Source organism: Hibiscus syriacus, unplaced genomic scaffold (genome assembly GCF_006381635.1).
Source record: "Hibiscus syriacus cultivar Baekdansim isolate YM2019G1 unplaced genomic scaffold, ASM638163v2 tig00111473_pilon, whole genome shotgun sequence".
NCBI lineage: Eukaryota > Viridiplantae > Streptophyta > Magnoliopsida > Malvales > Malvaceae > Hibiscus > Hibiscus syriacus.
The window spans coordinates 343,858-368,635 of record NW_024063101.1 but is presented as its reverse complement, the minus strand read 5'-3'; the positions used below and the strand labels follow the sequence as shown (position 1 = coordinate 368,635).

The window sequence follows — 24,778 nt, the reverse complement described above, 5'->3', positions numbered from 1 at the left end:
TTAACTTTTTGGGATCAATACCTTTTTGCATACATACATTTTGCATACATTCATTATTCATTTCATGATTTTCTTTATGTATAATTTTTATTATTAAGATAAAAAATTAATTAAAATTTGGAAAAAATAATATCAAAAGATTTTTCAATCTCAGTTATTCTGGCCAAAAGAGAAATACAACATCACTACGGTACTAGACAAGCTACTAAGAGAATTATGGAGGATAAAAATACAACGTATTGAGGAACAGCATAATAAAGAACAAGCAGAAATGAGAATGAAGCTGGAGAAAATTGAAGCCAGTATTGCAAATTCACAAGACAGCATGATGCAGAAAATAGAAGACATGTTTAAAAGGCAGGCTATCATTGGAAAAATGCATGAAAATCCTGTATCTTTCGACCAAGAACCTATGTATCCTTTAGGTTTTCCACCAGAACCAATTTATCACTATGGTACTACACCTATACAAATTAATACCCGCACATCAGCATTTCAAGAAGCCAAACCACATGAAAATCGACAAGTGGATCCTGCATCTTCAAGTAAAAATCCACTTATATCAGATGTGAAAATAGGGGATTTTAATACTGAGCATTTAATCCCAGATTTGAATGAGCTGAATGAAAAAGAAAAAGTAAATGAAGAATTGACCAGACAGATCAAGAGCTTAGAAGAACGAATGAAATCCGTGGAAATAACTGAATCATTCTATGGGTTTGACGCTAGTGAGTTGAGTTTGGTTCCAGACCTAATCCTCCCCATCAAGTTCAAAGCTCCCGAATTTGATAGATATGACGGTACCACATGCCCTTCATCCCATATTACTATGTTTTGTCGCAGAATGACAGGATATGTGAAAGACGAGAAATTGTTAATTCACTGCTTTCAAGATAGTTTGACAGGACCAGCCTTAAAATGGTATACTCAATTGACCAAAGCCAACATTAGATCTTGGAAAGATCTGGCTAAAGCATTCCTATAGCAGTACCGCCATGTAACAGACATGGTCCCTGATAGATGGACTCTCCAAAATTTAGAGAAAAAGAATAACGAAACGTTCAGACAGTATGCTCAGAGATGGCGTGACACAGCAGCCCAAGTTCAACCACCTTTGTCAGAAAAAGAGGCCACAGTAATATTTGTCCATACATTGAAAGCTCCTTATTTAAATCATCTAATGGGGAATGCAACCAGAAATTTTGCAGATATGGTCATTTCTGGAGAACTCATTGAAAATGTCTTGAAAAGTGGCAAAATTGAATCAAATGAAGGGTCTAGTTCCAAAAGACCTATGTACCGGAAAAAAGAGAATGAAATCAACAATGCAAACTCTTACAACAAGGATTCATCGAAAAGTGTTACAATAACCCAGCCAAGGGTTGAGAAAGAGGAAACAAACACTAATCGAGCAGAGTCCAGAGGATCTCGAAAGGAAAATGAAAGGTTGTCTTTTACACCTTTACCAGTACCTTATGCAGAGATCTATGATTCGCTGATAAAAGCATATGTCATACGGCCTTATCCTTTGGTTCCCATGCAACCACCATTCCCTCCATGGTATGATGTAAAGGCACACTGTGTTTACCATGAAGGAATTACGGGTCATTCTATTGAAAACTGTTTGGCATTCAAAAGGGTGGTTTAAAATTTGATCAACACTGGAAAATTGGAATTCAATTCACCATCTACATCAAATCATCCATTGCCAAATCATGGAGATAAAAACGTGAATGCAATTCAGGAAGAGAACAGAAAGAAAGCAAAAACTGACATTTCTGAAATTAAATCTCCTTTTGTTTGGGTATTTCAACAACTCTCTTTAGCCGGTATAATTCCACAACAATTCAGGCCAAATCATAATGAAGGCAAGAATTATTGTGAATATCATCAAGAGAAGGGGCATGAAATTCAACTATGTCCTGAGTTTAGGGATTTGGTGCAAAAATTGATGAATAGCAGAGAGATATAATTCTTTGAAGAAGAACCAAGGAAAAAAGAAGATGATGTTTGCTCATCAGAGGATTCTAAACCTAGTCAAAGAACAAGTGATCCTGTGATCATTAATGTGAAATTATCTACAGTGATTCCTGCACCAACAAAGCCGAAAGTAGTTATCACCACTCCTCTACCATTTCCATACAAGAATACCCGCAGAGTACCTTGGAATTATACTACTAATGTTTTAATGGTAGGAGGATCTGTTTCTCTAAAAACAGAAGAGAAAATATAGAGTCTGAGTTTGACATCTGAAGCAGTGAGTGAAGTCGGATTCTTTACAAGAAGTGGGAGATATTACTCTCCTGAAACATCCAATGCTTCAGAACAAGTGAAAGCAAAAGGAAAAGCCATGGTAGTACCCCAAAAGGTATTTGATGATGAATCCCCTCCAGCATTCAATGAGCCTGTAACAGAAAAACAAGCGCAAGAATTTTTGAAATTCCTGAAACATAGTGAGTATAGTGTGGTTGAACAACTACACAAACAACAAGCGAGAATTTCTATTCTTGATCTATTGATGAATTCAGAAGCACATAGAAATGCTTTGATGAGAATGCTTAATCAAACCTTTATCCCTGAAGATATATCCCTCAATAAACTTGACAAAATTGTGGGACATATAGCCGCTGACAATTACATAACGTTCACGGATGATGAAATACCTGAAGGTGGAATGGGGTCAGTAAAAGCTTTGAATATCACTACACATTGTCATGGTCATGTTTTGCCAGGAGTATTGATTGACAATGGATCTGCTCTCAACTTGATGCCTCTAGTCACACTTCAAAGAATGCCTGTGGATAAATCACACATGAAGAGTTATCAGAATGTAGTACAAGCCTTTGATGGTACTCAAAAAGAGATGCTTGGGAAAATGGAAATACCGTTGTTAATCGGACCAGTCGTGTACAATATTGACTTTGTGGTGATGGATATCCACCCTACATATAATTGTTTATTAGGGAGGCCATGGATTCATTCAGCAGGAGCCGTTCCTTCTTCATTACATCAGAAATTGAAATTTGTTGTTGATGGACAACTAATATGCGTAGGAGCTGAAGAAGAAATCATTGCGTCTATAACAAGTGATGTTCCATATATTGAAACCAATGATGATGCTCTTGAATGCTCTTTCCGAGCTCTTGAATTTGTCAATGCAACCTTTATTGCAGAAGGAAGCAAAATTCCATATCCAGATTATCTGATTGCACCAAGATGACGGTACGACAAACTTTAGGCATCGGAGCTAAAGCTGGGAAAAGTTTAGGAAAGAATCTTCAAGGGATTTCAGTTCCTGTAAGTATAAAGATGAAGAAAGATCGTTTTTGGCTTGGATTTAAGCCCAATTTTCAGCAAAAGAACAAAGAGATGAAAAGAAGATGTGAAGACAGAAAGGCAAGGTTGAAAGGAGAAGAAATCTTTTGGGAACACATGTTTTTCCCACAGTTGAATACCACATTCAGATCAGGGGGAACAATTAATGTAGAACAACAGCTTGTTCAGGCCTTTAAAGAAGAAAAGTTGACGAAAGATCAAAGCATACTTGAAGAAGCTATGAATGGATTATTTATCAACATGATCATGAATGACAACAAGACTAGCAAATACTTGGATAGGATTCGCCCTTGTTTTCCTGGAGAAACACTCAACAATTGGACCACTGAAGACCTTCCTATAGTTTTTAATATTAACACAGAGTAATATTCAGAACTAATCATTATGTTTAGCTTAAAAGTATGAAAACTTTTTGTTATCTTGTAAAGGAAATTATGTTAACCTAATATTAAATATAAGAAATTTTCTTTAAAATTTTCAGATGGCAATCATTCTTTACATTTTCTTACATTTTTACATTTATTTATTTCATAAATTTACTATATTCTTTCGGAAATATGTCCGACTTAAATTTGCAGGTGTCACCATGTTAATAGCATGTTTATTCCTAAATTTAATCAAGAGATAAATTTAGAGCAGCCCATATGTCTGGAAGAAATCAATGGGTGTGAGGATGAACTGGAATGTGATGTTCCTACTGAATTATTAAGACTGGTAGAAAAAGAAGATAAACAAATTCTACCTCACAAAGAAGAAATTGAGACTGTGAATCTGGGAACAGATGAAGAAATGAAAGAGGTGAAAATTGGTACTACTCTGATAATCCATATAAAACAAGAATTGATAAATCTTCTTCAAGAGTTCAAAGATATCTTTGCCTGGTCTTATCAAGATATGCCTGGTTTGAGTACAGATATAGTAATGCACAAGCTTCCAATCAATCCAGAATATAAACCGGTCCAACAAAAGCTCAGGCGAATGAGGCCAGAAATGTTGTTACATATCAAAAAGGAAGTAATGAAACAGATTAATGCAGGTTTCCTACAGGCAGCCAAATACCTAGAATGGGTAGCCAACATTGTTCCCGTACCAAAGAAAAATGGGAAAGTTCGAATGTGTGTGGATTACAGAGATCTCAACAAAGCTAGTCCGAAAGATAGCTTTCCATTACCCCACATAGACACATTGGTAGATAATACTGCAGGACACGCATGGTTTTCATTCATGGATGGCTTTTCAGAATATAATCAGATAAAAATGAATCCTGAAGACATGGAAAAAATGACATTTGTAACCATGTGGGGCACATTATGCTATAAAGTGATGCCATTTGGATTGAAAAATACAGGGGCAACGTATCAAAGAGCAATGGTAACTTTGTTTCATAACATGATGCACAAAGAGATTGAAGTATATGTAGATGACATGATTGCCAAATCCCGAACTGAAGAAGAACATATTCAAAATCTGAGAAAGCTTTTCCAGAGATTGAGGAAGTATCAATTAAAGCTCAACCCCGCTAAATGTACTTTTGGGGTAACTTTCGGGAAACTTTTGGGATTTGTGGTCAGCAAAAAAGGAATTGAGATTGATCCAGATAAAGTAAAAGCAATTCAAGATCTTCCACCACCCAATACAAAAAAAGAAGTTCGAGGCTTTTTGGGAAGATTAAATTATATATCTCGGTTCATTTCTCAATTAACTGACAAATGTGATCCAGTGTTCAAATTACTTCGAAAGAACAATCCTGAAGTCTGAAATGATGAATGTCAAGAAACTTTGGATATTATTAAGAAATATTTATCCAATGCCCCCATTTTAGTATCACCAATACCTGATAGACCGTTAATTCTCTACTTGACACTCTTTGAAAATTCGATGGGATGTGTACTGGGACAACATGATGAATCTGGAAGAAAAGAAAAAGCTATTTATTATCTGAGCAAGAAATTTACTGATTGTGAAATTCGATATCCACCAATACAAAATTTATGTTGTCCTTTGGTGTGGGCTACTCGAAGACTCAGACAATATATGTTATATCATACTACTTGGTTGATATCCAAACTTGATCCTTTGAAATTCTTAATGGAATCATCAGCTTTGACAGGAAGAATGGCTAGATGGCAAATGTTATTATCTGAGTTTGATATTGTATATGTCAACCAAAAAGCGATAAAAGGAAGTGTCATAGCTGATTTTCTGGCCAGTCGTGTATCAAATGATTATCAGCCTTTGAGTTTCAATTTTCTCGATGAAGATTTGTTGTGCATATCCATAAATGAAGAAGTCAGAACAAATGATACATCTGCATCTTGGAAGCTTTACTTTGACGGAGCATCCAACGCCTTGGGACGAGGAATTGGGGCAGTGTTAATTTCTCCAGAAAATATTTATTATCCCTTTACAAGTAGACTGGAGTTCTTTTGTACCAATAACATGGTGGAATACGAAGCTTGTGTCATGGGATTGAAAGCATCTATAGAAAGAAAAATCAAATGTCTCAAAATATATGGAGATTCATCGTTAGCGGTGTATCAATTACGAGGAGAATGGGAAACAAAAGATCCCAAATTGTTGGAATACCGAAATTTTACCCTTAAATTAGTGAAATAATTTGAGAGAGTCACCTTCATTTATCTCCCTCGAGAAGAAAATCAAATGGCAGATGCTTTGGCTACATTAGCTGCTATGTTTTAGGCAACTAAGAAAGTTGATATGATGCCAATCAAAATGCAAGTATATGAAATTCTTGCACATTGTTATAGTGTGGAAGAAGAGGTAGATGGTAAACCATGGTATCATGATATCCTGCAATATATCAAAAATCAAAGTTATCCACAAAATGCATCTGAAATTGATAAAAGAACCTTGAGAAGAATGGCTGCTGGATATTTTCTTGATGGCGAGATTATGTATAGAAGAAGCAATGATCAAATGCTATTGAGATGTTTAAATACCAGCGAAGCCAGAAGCATCATTGAAGAAGTACACAGTGGAATATGTGGAACACATGCAAATGGTCTTTCCATGGCCAGAAAAATAATGAGATATGGATACTATTGGGTTACCATGCACACAGATTGCATTGATTATGCAAGGAAATGTCATAAATGCCAGATATATGCAGACAAGATTCATGTACCCCCATCTCCTTTACATGTAATGATAGCACCCTGGCCATTTTCTATGTGGGGAATAGACGTCATTGGGGCAATCACACCAAAAGCATCAAATGGACATTGTTTCATCCTTGTGGCAATTGATTATTTTACCAAGTGGGTTGAAGCTGCTTCGTATGCCAACATTAAGAGGTCCACAGTCTGCAAATTTATAAAGAAAGAGATAGTTTACCGGTATGGCCTACCAGAAAGGATCATTACAGATAATGCTCTGAACCTGAACAACAAAATGATGACCGAACTTTGTGCACAGTTTAAGATCAAACATGCAAACTCAGTGGCATATCGTCCAAAGATGAATGGGGCAGTTGAAGTAGCAAATAAGAACATAAAGAGAATCATTACAAAGACCACTGAAACTTACAAAGATTGGCACGAGAAGTTACCTTTTGCTTTATATGCATACCGAACTACTGTTCGAACATCTACTGGGGCAACACCTTTTTCTTTAGTCTACGTGATGGAAGCAGTCTTACCAATTGAAGTTGAGATTCCATCGCTTCGAATGTTGAGAGAAACAAAATTAGATGAATCTGAATGGATCCAAGCTAGATTTGATCAATTGAACCTTATTGAAGAGAAAAGATTGAAAGCTATTTCCCATGGACAGATGTATCAGAAACGGATGATGAAGTCTCATGACAAGAAAGTACATCCAAGAGAATTCCAAGAGGGTGATCTAATACTAAAAAATATCTTGCCTATACATAAAGATTTCCGTGGGAAATGGATGCCTAATTGGGAAGGGACATACGTTGTAAAAAAGGCCTTTTCCGGAGGAGCGTTGATCCTGGCAGAAATGGATGGAAAAATTCTGAGAAATCCAATAAACTCGGATTCTGTCAAGAAATATTATGCTTGAAGAAAAAAAAGAAAAAATAAAAAAGAAAGAAAAAAGAGAAAAGAAAAAAGAAAAAGGGGGTCAAGATGAAAACCCGCAAAGGGCATCTTGTAACCAAAGGAAGGATTTAAGTTGAAAACCTGAAAGGGCGGCTCAAATGCATATTGATATTAGGCATTTGGCAATTGAACCCTCTTAAGATTTTGACAGTTTGGGAGAAACTTCACATCTACAAGCATTTTGACAACGTTTGAGATCTTCCATACAAAAGCTTACATCATTACTCTAAATTGTGTCAATTTGATTAATTTAGAAATACTTATGCTAATAATTTGTTGAGTCATTTGAATTTTTATCATTCTTGTGCTTGCCATAACTTTGAGTACAATTCTATCTATTTAATTAATAAATTCCAAGTTCAATTTATTTGAGATTCAATTTATTTTCGAAAATTCAATTTATTCTTTTATTTTGTAAATGGATTAACATAATTTTGAAATAAGTTAAAGATTTCTGAATATCACTTTATGTTAATACTTTTAAAAGCATGGAATACAAAGTAAGCAAATTATCACCATCATAAAGCCATGAACAAGTCATTATCTGCACTCTGGTTATATAGGGTAACATTGGTTACAGTATTCCAAAAGTTGAAGATGACAAGTTTTACTGTCAACTAAACCGTTCCATGATTCGAAAAGAGTGGGATATATTGGAGCAGCAGAAGAGACAGTTTGTTGTAGCAATCATTGCAAGTAAATGCACCAACAAAAATCTTCAAGCCCATGAATGATGTTTATTTTTTCCAGTAAGGTTGTTATGCTGGATGCCACCGATAACAAGGTCGAGTCCGTTAAAACTACTCATCAATTGCTCCAAGCGATTATCATTCAGTTCTTGCACATCTATTTTCAAAAGTATGCCAAGACAATAAAAGGCAACATCTGCATCATTAATCCCAGAGAAAAGAGACAGGACTTTGATACCACCATGGAACATGTCTCTATACAGATCCTTGTATATGGTGTTTTAGGGAAACCTAGAAGCATTTCCACCTCATCAGATTCAAGTGGAACAAGTGTCATGTGCTCATATCATCTTCTGGAAGTGTTCTTTGAGTTATCTGATCAGGTTTGATATAAACCCCGAAAACCAATCATTGGATTTGAAATATGAATGTGCTCATAGCATCTTCTGGAAGTGTTCTTTGAGTTATCTGATCTGGTTTGATATGAACCCCGAAAACCAATCATTGGATTTAAAATATGAATGTGCTCATAGCATCTTCTGGAAGTGTTCTTTGAGTTATCTGATCTGGTTTGGTATGAAACCACAGAACCAATCATTGAATTTGAAAGATGAATGTGATCATAGTAGAAATAAGAAGACCCAATAGCATCTTCTGGAAGTGTTCTTTGAGTTATCTAATCTGGTTTGGTATGAAACCACAGAACCAATCATTGAATTTGAAAGATGAATGTGATCATAGTAGAAATAAGAAGACCCAATAGCATTTTCTGGAAGTGTTCTTTGAGTTATCTGATCTGGTTTGGTATGAAACCACAGAACCAATCATTGGATTTGAAATATGAATGTGATCATAGTAGAAATAAGAAGACCTAATAGCATCTTCTAGAAGTGTTCTTTGAGTTATCTGATCTGGTTTGGTATGAAACCACAGAACCAATCATTGAATTTGAAAGATGAATGTGATCATAGTAGAAGTAAGAAGACCCAATAGCATCTTCTGGAAGTGTTCTTTGAGTTATCTGATCTGGTTTGGTATGAAACCACAGAACCAATCATTGAATTTGAAAGATGAATTTGATCATAGTAGAAATAAGAAGACCCAATAGCATCTTCTGGAAGTGTTCTTTGAGTTATCTGATCTGTTTCGGTAGGAACCACAGAACCAATCATTGGAATTAAAAGATGAACTGCATGATCATCTTCATTAAGAAGCTTCTTTTCAAGTTTCTTCTGCTTATTCCTTTCCCAAAAATCATAGCCCAAGTTTCACCTTTTCTTGTAATTGGGATCATTGCATAATGGCTTCCTATCTTTTACCGGAAGAAGTGTGTCAGCAGCCTTAGCCATTTGAGCAGCACATATAAAATCTGTCAATTCTGCAATTGATGAATCTGAACCACATCTCTCCATGGTTATTGAAGCCTCAGCCTCTGAGAATCCCTTTTTTGTCAAGTGTAACAGTTTACTCTCCTCATCAGAATCAGAATTCAAGATTTTCTCGGTATTAAAAGAACTATCGATATCTACGAAATCATCTTGAAAGATCACTTCATAATCAGATGAGTTGTTATCAGAATCAACATGTTGCATGAATGCAAGCTTTTCAAGAGCCTATACTATTGAGTTTTATTCTCAAGAGATTTTGTGACATTATATCTACATCTACATTTATCAAAGATGATAGATTCTCTGATTTGAAGAAAAAAGATTTATTGGGTTTCTACAACTGAAGAAATACTCAGTTCACCAATCTGAAATCAAATAACTTAACATTCATGCATCATATTTAAGCATTTACAAAAATAGGTGCATTTTCATTCATTCTCATCCATGTTGAATTTTAACAGGAATTTCAAAGATTTTAGCAAAGATTGAAATTCATCATTTGATTGATTAGCTTTTCCAGAAGAAGTTCATAATGAAAAGAACTTGTTCAACTTTTTACTTGAATTCATCATTCAATGGATCATCATTACCAGTTCGAGTTCATAATGAGAAGAACTCATCTGAAGAAGAAGAAGTTCATAATGAGAAGAATTCATCTGAAAGAAGAAATTCATAATGAGAAGAATTTGTTCAACTTTTTGCTCAAATCCATCATTTGATGGATCAGCTTTTCCAGAGAAAGTTCATAATGAGAAGAACTCATCTGAAGAAGGAAGAAGAAGTTCATAATGAGAAGAATTTGTTCAACCTTTTGTTTAAATTCATTATTTGATGGATTAACATTGCCAGGTAGAGTTCATAATGATAAGAACTCGTCATCTGAATAAGAAGAAATTCATAATGAGAAGAATTTGTTCAACCTTTTGCTCAAATCCATAACTTGATAGATTAGCTTTTCCAGAGGAAGTTCATAATGAGAAGAACTCATCTGAAGAAGAAGAAGTTCACAATGAGAAGAGCTTGTTCAACCTTTTGCATAATTCTATTACAGAAAGAGATAGATTAGCATCAACCTTTCCAGAGAAAGTTCATAATGAGAAGAACTCATCTGAAGGAGAAAGAAGAAGTTCATAATGAGAAGAGCTTATTCAACCTTTTGAATGACTCTATCATAGAAGAAAATAGGTCCACATCATCCCCAGCAAAAAGTTCATAATGAGAAGAACTCATCTGAAGAAAGAGAAGAATTTATTCAATATCTCCATCATAATCAAGTGAAGCAAAATGGATAAAAAAATTTATCTTTTCGTCTTTGCCCTATTCTTGTTAATACAAGAATGAGCAAAGAGGGGCAGCTGAAGATACTAATTTTTTTACCCATTTTATTATTATTATAATTATAATTATTATAATTATTATATATATTATTATTATTAAAAAAATAATTACAAACATGCCCATATTATCTGGCCCAATTACAAATTCAGATGGCCCAACTAAACCCTAATAGCTTAGGGTTTGATCTAACCCTAGCCGCCTCATCATCTCAGCCGTTGGATCTGAGAGATCCAACGGCCCACACTCCTCCAGATGCAAACCCTAGGGTATGATTACCCTAGGGCCACGCGGCCGCCGCAGCTGCTCCCACCATCTCCACCGCTGCCACGTCTCGTTGAAGGCTTCCAGAAGAGACACTCCAGCCGCACACGTCTCCCCCAAACGGTGAGTCACCACTGGAAGTCCGGTGACTCACCGAAGAACCCCTTTTGGACCGGTCCGAAGCCATCACCGGTGGTGGCTATAAAAGCCACCGAGCCCCCTGCCAACAAAGGAGGAGAGAGAGGAAGAACGGAGAACAAAAAAAAAAAGAGCAACCACAACAGCCACAGAGAAACAAACCCGAGAGCAAATATACAAAAATAGAGACCAACTCACAACAACCAGCAACCACAAACCCAAAAATAAGCAAGGAGAAGACGGAGAGATACTTACTGCAACATCACCGAAGCCCTCACACGTCATCAGAAACCTTCGAAAACCGAAGGTATTTTTGTAGATTTGCTCTGATCGGGAATGTTTTAAGGGAAACGGTCATCGGAACCATCAATAGGATGGTCCGATCTATCTTTAGGTGTAAAAAAATTTTTCCCGGCCACCGGATGCGGTGGCCGGCGGCGAGGTCAACGCCGGCGAACGGCTGCCGGCCGGTGTGCTTCTCTCTGTTTTAGAGAGAAGCGAGAGAATTCTGAATTCTCTCAGAGAAGAGAGAGAGAGTAAATGAGAGAAATGAGAGCTGGCCCTTCGGGCCAGCCGGTTATGGGTTTAAATAGCCCTCCCCAAACGACGTCGTTTTGGGGAGGGGTTTGTTTGTAATTAAAATAAAAGTTAAATCCTTTCCGCAACCATCCTAATTTGTAAACTTTACATTTTAGTCACTAAATCAATTTATAATCCTTTTAATTAGGTTCTTTAATTTTAGTTTTATTTATTTTAGTCCTTTATATTAAAATAATATATTTAGGATAAATATCATATTTAATCCTTTAATTTTAATAATTAATATTTTAATCCCGAGTATATATTTTTAATTTATTTTAATATGATATTCGAATTTTATATAGTTTTATTTTAGTCACCAAATTAATAAATAAGGAAAATAGCATGTTTAATCCCTGAAATTTTAAATAATTACGAATTAGGTATTTAATTTTATTAGATTATAATTTAGTCACTAATTTTAAATATTTTCATAAAGTTTTACTGCTTTTAAATATATAGTTCTAATTTTATTTTTATTGATTATTTATGTTTTAATTGTACTTGTTTATATTTAAATATTATTTTATTATATAGTCATATAAATATATATATAATAAATAATAATTTATATTAAATCTTAATTTGATTTTACATAAATTATGTTTTTATCATATTTTAATATATATTTATTTTTCAATATCAAAGAAAAGGGCAGTCTTAATACAACTGGATGCCCTATTCTGGTATTTTAAAATTAAATATTATGATAAAAAATTATATTTTAATTTTATTAATATCGAAGAAAAGAGCTGTCTTAAGGCACCTAGAAGTCATTTTCTGATATTTCCAAATAAGTAAATATCTTATTTATGTTTAATATATTTTCTAAAAAATATATTTGAATTAAATAGGATTATAAATTAAATATATTTTGAATTTTTAAATTTCTAATAATAGAGACAATTTTTAATTAATAAAGTACCAATTTTGGGCGTTGTAGGGGTGCTAATTCTTCCCTAAACATAACCGACCACGAATCCCTTTTTTATTAAAAAGAACGAATTTTTGGTTATAAACGCGGATCAGTTTATCTTTTAACTGATGTTTTCTTAAAACTCTTTTAAAAGATAATTTTTAGGTATTCGACCTACCTGACCCAAAAGGCCGATGGCGACTCCCAAATTATTTTATTTTTTAAAACCATTTATTCATATCACTTTTCCCGCCAAGTAAAAAAATTCGTGCCCGGACGAAAACCGGTTACGACAATCATCAATTTTCTTTTGATGATCATCATTGATCTTTGAAAGTAAATTTTGCAAATCTAAAATTTTCTTTTCAAACTCTTCTAGTTTGATTTGCAAATCTTTGATTTTACTTTCAAGATCGTTGTTGGTTTTGGATATGAGTTTGTTTTCAATTTTCAATTTTAAAACATCATTTTTATATTTTAAAAATAATTTCTCATAATCCGAAGCCAACCCATTATATTCCTCTAATAACTCATCATAGGAGAAATCATCAAAATCGGATGAGTTAGAGGTTACCTTAGAATCTTCCCCAAATGCCATCAAGCACAAGTTAGCTACTTCTTGTTCCTCTTCATCGGAACTTTCTTCATCGCTCCATGTAGCCACATGAGCCTTGTGCTTATTCTTTGATTGACCCTTTTTCTTCAATTGTGGGCAATCATATTTGACATGCCCTGGCTTTTTGCATTCGTAGCAAATGATTGGGTCATTCTCTTTCGGTTCATTTTTGAGGCCTTCATTTCGTTTGAATTTTCTTCCTCGATAAGGTCTCATCATTTTTCTGAACCGTTTGGCAAACAATGTCATTTCCTCGTCATCGTCATCGTTATTCGAATCACTCTCATCTTTTGTGGATTTGAGAGCAACTCTAATGTTTTTCTTCTTCTCCTTCTCCTTTGGTGTCTCGTCAATCCTGTCGAGGTCCACCTCATCTTCGAGCATCATTTCATGAGTGAGGAGTGATCCAATTAGCTCTTCAAGAGTTAAGGACGTTAAGTCCTTAGACTCAAATGATTGACGTCTTATTTGATTGCCACGATTTTGGGAGGGAGTAGACTAACTTCCTCACAAGCTTTTCATTTGAAATGATCTCTCCATATGATTTGAGACCATTGACAATCGTTGAAAATCTATCCGTCATAGCTTTGATATCTTCATTTGGTTTCATCCTGAAATTTTCATAGCTATGCGTTAGAATACTAATTTTAGATTTCTTTACCTCATCGGTACCTTCATGAGTGACTTGAAGTTTGTCCCATATTTCTTTGGCGGTTGTACACGGTGAAACTCTTCCGTATTCATCTGGTCCAAGAGCACAAAAAATGATATGGATGGCTTTGGAGTTAAGTTGGAACATTCTTGTCTCTCCTTCACTCCACAACCTTGGATGAGTGAGAGGTTTGATGTATCATTCTTCTACAGCATTCCATGCTCCCATGTCACTTGCTTGAATGAAGTACATCATTCTATTCTTCCAATAGGCATAGTTAGCTCCATTGAAGAAATGAGGCTTGTTGACGGGCATCGAGTCAAGACCGGAGTCGAAGTTTGAAGCGGAGGCCATTGATGACTTTGATTATCGATATAACTCTTCCCGAATCGACTCAAGAGGTGATTAAACCTTCAAATGAGTTAGGCTCTGATGCAAATTGTTGAGTTAATCGATTGACTGAATCGGCCAAGAGGGGGTGAATTGGTAATAAAAATTTTTGTGGAAGCTTTTGCAGAAAATTGAAAGAAATTGCACAGCGATTTAGAGTGGTTCGACTTTATCAACCAAAGTCTACGTCCACTACCTTAGCTATCCACACTAAGGATTTTCCAAAAAATTCACTAATTTGTTCTTTCTTTTGAGGCCAAAGAGATAACCTTACAACTCCCTCAAGAATATACCCCAATTCTTGAGAACACTCTTTTCTCAAAGAGAAATACAAATTTGCAAACTTACAAGAAAAACCTCACAAGGCAAATATGTTTGTACAATTCTAGAACAAAGAAAGAACACTCAAGAATAAATACAATTGAGCACAATAAGTGTTCTTGAAAGCAAAATGAATATTGAATGAAAAATAGGCTCGAAATGCTCAAACTTGAGGTTTGATGCTTTCTCTTTGATTCTCTCTTGATTCTAATTGCTTGATGTTTCGTGTTGTTGATCAATGGCTTCTAAGCTTGCTTAAATACACCTTGAATTACTTCTGAACGTTGGGGATAATTAGAGAAAATAATATAGCCGTTTTAGTGTGAAAACAATTAATAAAACAGTTTGGAGTGTGAGGGAATCGGTACCCCCTATGGGGAATCGGTTCCCTAAGTGTAAAATTCAAATATTTCGACCGTTATACAAGGGGGAATCGGTACCCCCTGGGGGGAATTGGTTCCCTCCGAGCATACTGGAATTCTCGGAGCCAAACCATTCAGGGGGAATTGGTACCCCCTTGGAGGGGAATCGGTTCCCTCTGAGCAATCTGAAATTTTTGGCTTTGAAATTGTTCGAAATACTTTGTAAAATTATTTTGAAATTGTTTTAAGTTTAAAACTTAATTTTACACTTTGAGTAAGGATTAAAAATGATCTTTGAAAGATTTGGAGTAATGTTTTGATATTCGAATAATTCTATCGAATATACTTAGAAAATCATTTGAAAAATTTTAAAATTCATTTAACTTAATTTATTATATCAAAATATCAAAATGTTTTCGACCTGAACAATTCCTGCCAAGAAGTGGAGAAAGGGAATTTTGGATAAAGGGAATCTTGCTCCCAATAGCTAATGAACGTGCAACTTAAAGGATAAGAAAAGTGTCAATTGAATGATTTTAAGCGTTCAATTTACCGTAGCTAATTTTTTTGGGTAATCTACGCAAATGACCACTAAGATTTGAGTAACTTATTGTTTTCCCCACTGATATTTTAAAAAGTAATATATTGGTCAATAATATTATCGATTTATAACAAAATGGTCACTACTATTATCGATTTGTAACAAAATTATCATTTGACCATCATCTCCGTTAAATTGATGATGTGACAACATTAACAAAAATGTTAATTTTTAGTTTTACCCTTAAATTACTGCTAGAATATTAAATAGATCCTTAGATAATAGTTTTATATCTAATTTATCCTAAAAACTTTCTGATTTTTTTTTCAAATACTCACCACTATCGTATTCCTACCCTCCTTGCCTCTCCCACCTCATCAGCTCCCAAACCCACAGTATTCCTTTTTTCTTTGGCCCTGATGAAAGAGAAAGGTAATGGAAAAAAGTTCTCTTCGGATTCAGAGGATTCTTGTATGAGGGCTATAACAATCGCTGGTGAGAATAAAGGTGCTTTCATGTAGCTAATAAAATCACACCTATGAATGCATTCATGAATAGAAATGTGCAAGACGTTAACAATTCGATCATCTACAATTCTTCTTGCACTCACCATGACCCAGGTGTGAACCTTTTTTTCCATAGAAAACCAACCAATAGATGATTCCATGTCAAGGAACGCAGCAGTGGCTCCAACAGCTGAAGAAAAAACAAAGCATCAACTGAAATTTTACTTGCTTTGGTTTGTTTTTATTAAATTTAGAAAGACAGTACTTGTGTTTATGAGAATAAACAATATATGAGTGGTGGCTGAAGAACACATGGATTCGGGTTCTTCAGTACCATTCCATGTCCAGGCCTTTTAATAATGAGAAACTATGAGAGTATATATGATAAATCCTGAGTGTACTAAAATTGGGAGTAATGGTTCGACAACGCCGAAAGCAAGCTGTTAGGAGTTCGAAATTGATGCGACGGTCAGGTGGGGTGGGAGGAGTCTACGAAGAGAAGAAATTTCATCAAGGCCAAAGGAAAAGGAATACAATGATTTTGGGAGATGATAAGGTGGGAGAGGCATGGAGAGGACGAGGAATACGAAGATGGTGAGTATTTTAAAAAAATAGAAAATTTTAGATTAAACTAGATAAAAAAATCATTTGTTAGGGATTAATATTTTATTATTATTTTAGAAGTAAAAATAAATATTAACTTTTTTATTAATAGGGCTACATCATCAATTTAACGGAGTGAATATTTTGTTATCATTTCGTTGTAATTGATAATATTCGTGACTAATATATTACTTTTGAAACTTAAGTGGATAAAACAAAACTATTCTCAAATATTACTGACCATTTATGTAATTTACTCTTTTCAAAATTAAGTAATTCATGGCTACTCTAGTCAGCTCAGTGAGTCGCTGAGCCTCTCAGAATCTAGAGCATAAAATCTAGTATGGGAAAGTAACAAACTTCTATTTCACAATCTCTGACTTACGTATTCCTTCACCCACGAATCTATCCCCTTCCATTTAGTTACAAGGATTGCAAAGAGAAGAGAAGAGAATGCCGCTTCGACCAGGTACCCGAACCGAGGTGCGGAAGAAGAGTTACAAGATTGGGGTGGATGCAGATGAAGCCAGAAGGAGAAGAGAGGACAATTTGGTTGAGATCAGGAAGAAAAAGCGCCAAGACAATCTCCTTAAAAAGCGTCGAGAATGCCTTCTTCTTCACTCTCACCGGCTTTTGCTCGATTCTGTCCAATTTGCTGAGGCTATTCAAAAAAAGGTACCATTTTCTTTTCCTTTTTGGGTTTTTTATTGATGAGTTTGGATTGGATTTCTTGATGGGAAATTTTATTAACTCGATGTGACTGAGTTATTGCTTGTTACTAGTTTTAGTTATGGTTGCTATTATTATTCAATTACAATCATTATTCTTACAATAGGAAAGGAAAGATTTTCCTTTATTAACGAAAGTTAGAAAAATAGATTTCTACAAGATTTGGGTTTTTTACTCAATCAAGATCTTTAAACTCACTTTATTCGTGCTGTTTTTTTTTTCTGATTTGTAGTGGTTAAAGTATAAGTATTTTGGTAAAAGAAGGGGCGTTCTTAATTCAAAATATGCCAAAAACTTTACTTTTTCTTTTAGTGTCCGCTTCTATTTCCCCCCCCCCCTCTTGTTTCAAGGATTTGAGGTCTATAGTCTTTTTAATGGAGGGTTTGCCGAGATACCTGTTTGTTTTAATTGACAGAAAAGGGGAAAGTGGATAGGGTTGTGTATTTAGGTTGACAACGTTCTGATATTCTGTGATCTATATTAGCTTTTCAATGATAGGAGCGTTTTCTTCAAATAACCATTGTCTGTTTGATTTTACTGTTCGATAAAATGGATTAGGTGAGGGGAAATTTTAGCATTTTAGATCCTATCTCTTTCATCAGGCAGAGTTGATATTCGGAAAGGTTAAATATGTTCTGAAGTTCTGTTCTTCGGTTAGGTTATCTAACTAACTGATAGGTCTGCTTGAATGCATAGAAAGCGTGGGAGAGGATTTTGTTATGGTTCTGATCCTCTCAATTTTAGGCTTTTCGTTATATGGGTCCTGAACATATTATTTCTAATGACATCTAACAGGTGGAAAGTATTCCTTTGATGTTACAAGGGGTGTGGTCTGAAGATCCTGCCTCACAGTTGGAAGCCACGACTCATTTTAGGAAGCTGTTATCTATAGGTAAGTTGTATTTTCTAATTCATATTCTTAGAACAGTTCTTTTTATTAAGGAGTATGTCCATATATGTTGTTGACTTTCATCTACTTTATCTGTAGAGCGCAGTCCTCCAATTGATGAAGTAATCAAACCTGGAGTTGTACCTCGATTCGTGGAGTTTCTTGGAAAGCAGGATGTACACCAGTTGCAAGTATGGTGTTTTGAGCCTTGTGTTCAAATTGGAATAATTCGTATAAGATATATTATTATTACTGAGGCTACTTACCTTTGATTTTAGTTTGAGGCTGCTTGGGCTTTGACCAATATTGCCTCCGGCACATCGGAGCACACACGGCTTGTTATTGAAAACGGTGCTGTTCCAATGTTTGTATAGCTGCTTAGTTCTTCTTATGATGATGTTAGAGAGCAGGTCAGTTCTTGTCCAGATAACTCATCAGTATCTTCTGCACCTGTTTAGAGTGACAATGTTCTCTTACTTTCCATGTAACATGTATCGTTAGGGTTTTAGTTTTACATTTTTCTGCATTTGCTTTACCTGTCGGACCAGTATATTTTACATTTGATCTATGTGCAGATGCTCTGTCAATGTTATTTTGGCTGCAGCGACTGATGCATTTAGTACCCTTGCTTCCCATATTTTCTGTTTAGGCTGTATGGGCTTTGGGTAATGTTGCCGGTGATTCTCTAAGTTGTAGAGATCTAGTTCTTGGTGATGGTGCACTTATGCCATTGTAGGCTCAGTTAAATGAGCGCTCCAAGTTATCCATGCTGAGGAATGCTACATGGACGTTATCTAATTTCTGCCTTGGTAAGCCACCGACGACATTTGAGCAGGAAGAGATTGTAGAGGCTTCTGTGGGTATTGTACTAAAAGAAGTTTCCACTGTTAGCTTATCATTGTTTTTAACCATTCATTTTGTTAGCTTATAGAGCTTATGATAACAATCTTGTATTCTTTTCAGGTGAAGCCTGCTTTACCAGTTCTACGGGAACTTATTTACTTGAATGATGAAGAAGTTCTGACAAATGCTTGCTGGGCACTATCTTATCTTTCAGATGGCCCAAATGACAAAATTCAGGCGGTCATTGAAGCTGGGGTCTGCCCACAACTGGTGAAACTTCTAGGGTAAGCTTACGAGTACTCTAGAAAAACTGGAGTGCTTACAAACTTTGTTTGCATCCTTTTCTAAGTACCTTTTCAGCGTGGATATCATCCATCCTCCCACTTCAGCTACTGCCGATAGTTTTCGCTTCTGTAACATGGTTATAATCTGTATACTTTGTGGGTTTATTCTTGTTAACATTTTGACTACTAGTGGTGACCGAAATTAACTTTTTTCCAGTCATCCATCTCCTTCAGTTCTAATACCTGCTCTTCGGACTGTGGGAAACATTGTCACTGGAGATGGTAATCAGACTCAGGTACAAAGTACATTTATTCTGTTGTCTATTGTGCTTGCTATCTTTTTTTCTTTTGGATTGTTATCAATCAGCTTGAATACAAGTGTAAGAGGAAATAGTAAACAAATTACATATTCTTTTGCATGAAAAACAATTGTTGTCATGTTGTTTCTTTCTTTGCTACAAAAGCCGCAATAACTCTAGGAACATTTTTCAGTTTGTGGTTGACAATAAGGTGCTTCCTCATCTCTATCAACTTCTTGTACAAAATCACAAAAAAAAGCATCAAGAAAGAAGCTTGCTGGACTATCTCCAATATAACAGCTGGGAATAGAGCTCAAATACAGTTATAGTTTCCCCATCCGTCTTTCTTTTATGGGGATTTATTTCCTCAACATGTGCAGGAAGGGTATGATAATCCAGTCATCTTGTTTGGCTTATAAATCCGAAGTGTCGATAATTTTTTGTTGACAGCTGCTGAAGCATTGCTTGTTTGGACCGACTTCAGTTGATACTAGTTTTGGGAAATTGATCTTATTAGCTGCTCTAGTGTTCTTATTTATATTTTGTATCGACTTTCTGTGGCACAGGCAATTATTGAGGCCAGTATTATTCTCCCTCTTGTACACCTTCTTCAACATGCAGAGTTCAACATTAAGGAGGCTGCATGAACCATCTCAAATGCCACCTCTGGAGGTTCTCATGAGCAGATTCAGTCTGTCCTGCTTCCTTTCTTCTTATATTTCAGTTTATCCTTTTCGGACCCGATATTCATGCATGTTTATACAAAAAACACATAAATGCATGCAAACATCCACACATGGACTCACTTGAGAATATAAACAGATGTCCAAATGCAAAATCAGCATCAAGCTGCACACATGTACACAGATATTGATGGGACCAAGAGCATTTGGCTCCGATATCAATGGGAACAAGAGCATTTGGCTCCGGTATGAATGGGAACAAGAGCTTTTGGCTTACTTTACTAAATTAGTTAGTTAATGGCGTAATGAAGGCAATCATTGTATTTATTTTTTCTTTCAATTTATTTCATCATAATATGATGACAAATCATGTCAGTTTTTGGTCATGAATCTAGTTTTAACAAGTGAATAACAGCTACATTGTACATGCTTTTTATGGTAATGTGTAATGAAAATGTGGTCCTTATTTCAGTAATCTTTCACTATATGGTCCTTAATCATATGCATGTAAGACAGAGAGACAGTCTTGCTTGAATGTGGCAAACCTCATATGATATTTTATTTTGCAGATTCCTTGTGGGTCAAGGTTGCATTAAGCCTCTGTGTGACCTACTACTCTGTCCAGATCCATGGATTGTGACCGTGTGTCTCGAGGGGCTTGAGAACATTCTGAAGGTCTGTGAGGCCGATAAAGATATGGGAATGAATGATGGAATCAATCTTTATGCAGAAATGATCGATGAATGTGAAGGGTTGGATAAAATTGAAAACCTTCAAATTCACGACAACCATGAGATTTACGAGAAGGCTATGAAGATCTTGGAGAGATACGGAATTGAAGGGGAAAAAGACGAACAGAATCTCCGGGATGGTGGGAATGAAAATCAGCAAGGCTTTAATTTTGGAGTTAACCAGAAGGCCAATGTTCCACGGTGGCTTCAATTTTAGATGCTGTGTTTAGTTGAAGAACTTGAGCCATAGTTTTGTACGTCTACTTTCATTGCAGTGAAAATTTTGGACTTGTATGTTCTCATTTTCGTCCATCATTGCTGCGAAAGGGGTCGGTTTTTGTTCCGGCGTGTAGGATTTTGCTGTCTCCTCTCTTCATTGGGGATGTGTTGAAAGGGTTTAGAAGGTTGGTTTGTATTTCAATATTTCCGTGGATTGCTTGTGATTTGTGGTAAATCTCTTGCGCCAAAGGCGTCCATTATGAACCCTGTTTGTCCTGTTTTGAAGTCGCGAGTTCCATTAGGCAAATTAAGAAGCCATTTATTTTGTTTTGGCATAATACCAAAATTAGTCCCAACGTTTACTAAAATAGTTATTTTGCTCCTTATTTTTCTTTTGGAGCATTTTGGCCATTAGTTTTTCATTTTAGGGCAAAAAAGTCATTCAATAGATGAAAATCGTTAACTAATAAATGGTTAATGCTCTAAAATAATTTTGTTTTATCTTAAATTAAAATGTTGGAGGGTCAAAATGCACTAGAATAAGGATCAAATGTTAGGAGTTAAAATACTAAAAAAAAGAACAGGGATTAAAATGACAGTTTAATAAACGCTAAGGGGCTAATATTGGCTTTTGTTTTGTACTGCATACGTTTCCTAATTTGCCTACTTACCGGCAAAATATCTCAGCATCTTATGTTAGTTTGCAATTAGATTTGAACCCCATTAGAGGAGGGTTAATTTATGAGCTCGTTGCTGTAAACAAACAAGGATCGTCTGCTGGATTCAGCCAACAAACAAGATTTCAAGAGAATTTAAGTTTTTTTTTGCTTCATTTTAATTTTCTTTACCTATTTTTTAAAGTAAAATTATTTATTAATAAAAATTAATATAATTTTTGATAATTTATTTCAATATAAATAACTCATAATTAATATTAAACATTTATTTAGTTTTAATAAAAAATAAATGTAAATATATTTTAATGTAATATTTTAATGAATGTTATATTTTCACTTGATTGTCATCATGTAATAAATTTGAATGCACATCTCATCGCAAATTTTAATCTTAAAATCGTTATTTTTAGAGCTACTTGTATCTTGAGGGATCTAAAAAAACATGGATGAAACAAACATTAGGTTAGGGTTTTGATTTGCGGAAAAGAACATTACTACGGAGAATAATCTTTTATGAAATTACATTTCCATTTTTGATTCAATGAAAAGATTATTACCAGTGAATATTTTTTCCCAATAGTAACATTTTTTGGTTAAAATGGTGGGAATGTCATTAAATCCAAAATTTTAGGTATTAGACAATTCTCACCACTTTAGACAAGAACATCCTTGGACCAATGAATTCTTTTTATAATGATCCTTTTCATTTCTTATTTTTTTTTTTGTACTTAACAAAAAATTATAAATATAATAATAATATACAAAGAGTTTAATTTAGAAAAATATTAATAAATTTAAGTATTTAATTTTTTTATTTTTAATATTCAATATATTAATTATTTATAATTATATGAGTGAAAAATAATATGGGTGTAAAAATGTAATTATTTAAATTATATCCGAATTTAAGTTATTAAAAATATATTTTATACATTGAAAATATATCTTTGTCTACTCGAGATCATAATATTATTTTTTAATATTATATTATATTTTATATAAATAAATATAATGCTTATGAAAAGTATTTAAAAATAGAAGTTTAATATACTAATTATATATTAAATGTATTTTTTTTTCCAAAAGTTAGATATAAACCATTAAAATATTTCTATGGATTTTCATTCAAATATTTATAATTAATATTAAAGTTTAGTTTTAAAAAACATATATCACAATGATAATTTGGTAAAATATGAATTAAAGTATCCTTATATTTTTCCAACCAAACACTATAATTTTACATTTATGATAAACAAACTAAACAAGGTAATACAACATTCTCATTGTAATGTTATTCCCAAAAGTAATCTTACATTTAGTAAACCAAACGCTCACTAAGAGTCTCATATTTATAGAGGACTTATTCAAGTATTGAGCTACTTGTATCTTGAGGGATCTATAAAACATGGATGAAACATGCTACTCACCCAAGTTACAAGCACTAGGAGTCTCTCATATTTATAAAGGACTTATTTAAGGATTGAGCTACTTGTAAAAATTCTAAAAGCTGTTCAAAAAATAATTTAATGGAAAACCCTAGCGTACAAAACCCTAGCACGCAAAGCCTGAATGATGGTGCTCCGCCAGTGGATCCCTCCCTTATTCCGCCCGTTGAACCACCGGATAACAGTTCTGAATTTACCTCGATGGAGAGAATCAACATAGAAATCCCTAACTTATTGGAGAGATCGGGATCGCCGATTGTGAATTATCGAGCGTTGAAGAAGGGAAGGAATGAGAATTGTGATATGGGAACTGGTATGATGATTGTGGATTTTGTGGGGGAAACTTATAAAACGCCTATGATGAATGAGACTACAGATGAGGCTGGAACGGGCAATGTGTCGTATGCGGGCGTAGTTTCAGGAGGCTCTACTAAGATTAGGGTTTTGGAACGTGTCCCGAGTTTAGATGAAGTCGTTTAAGAGGGTGAAGTGAAATTGGATACAACTGGACCGATTCCTTCGGTCGAATTCTCAGAGAATATTCATGAGAGGATTGATCAAAGTATGCGCAGGTTGATCATTGTTCAGCTTCTTGGACGTAAGAATGGTTACAAAACTCTGATGGATCGAATCAATCAACTCTGGAAACCTAAGGGCCAATTCCAGGTAGTTGACCTTGATAATGATTACTACATAGTGATGTTTACGAATGAGGATGACTACATAAGGGTGCTTATGGATGGTCCGTGGATGGTGTATGGAAACTACTTGATAGTTCAACCGTGGAGTAGGACCTTTTCCACAGCTGAGATGTTCCCTTTGCAAGTTATCGTATGGGTACGTATTCCTAAACTACCTTATCGGTATTATTCGAAGGCATTATTCCGGTATATTGCTGCCGTTATTGGAAAGGTGGTTAACTTAAACAAACCTCTTATCCCGAGTATTCGGATTGATGGTGTTGTTCGACAGTTGGAATACGAGGGTCTCCAATAGATTTGCTGCAAATGTGGTATTTATGGGCAAGCCGCATAAATCTATAGTCCAGTAGAGCTTGAAGCGATTAAGGAGAGCCTGGCGAGTGCTGAAACCCAAGCTAATCAAGAGACACATAATGAAGAAGGGTCCATCTATGGACCATGGATGGTAGCAGCGAGCAAGAATCGTGCACCACAAAAAACTGTTGAGGCACAAGATAAAGGAAAATAGAAGGTGGGTCACGTGTCAGGATCCTGATTTCAAATGTTCGAGAAAGTGG

At 35.0% G+C, this 24,778-nt stretch overlaps 1 protein-coding gene and 1 pseudogene across 1 annotated transcript; both read left to right on the top strand.

Annotated features, from left to right (window-relative positions):
• Positions 1–21,615, top strand: part of LOC120163638 — a 35,451-nt pseudogene extending 13,836 nt beyond the window's left edge.
• Positions 21,616–24,084: 2,469 nt separating this feature from the next.
• LOC120163645 lies at positions 24,085–24,516 on the top strand. Its single transcript, XM_039173528.1, has one exon. It carries the CDS (start codon positions 24,085–24,087, stop codon positions 24,514–24,516), a length of 432 nt encoding a protein of 143 aa, XP_039029459.1.
• The last annotated feature ends 262 nt before the right edge of the window (positions 24,517–24,778 follow it).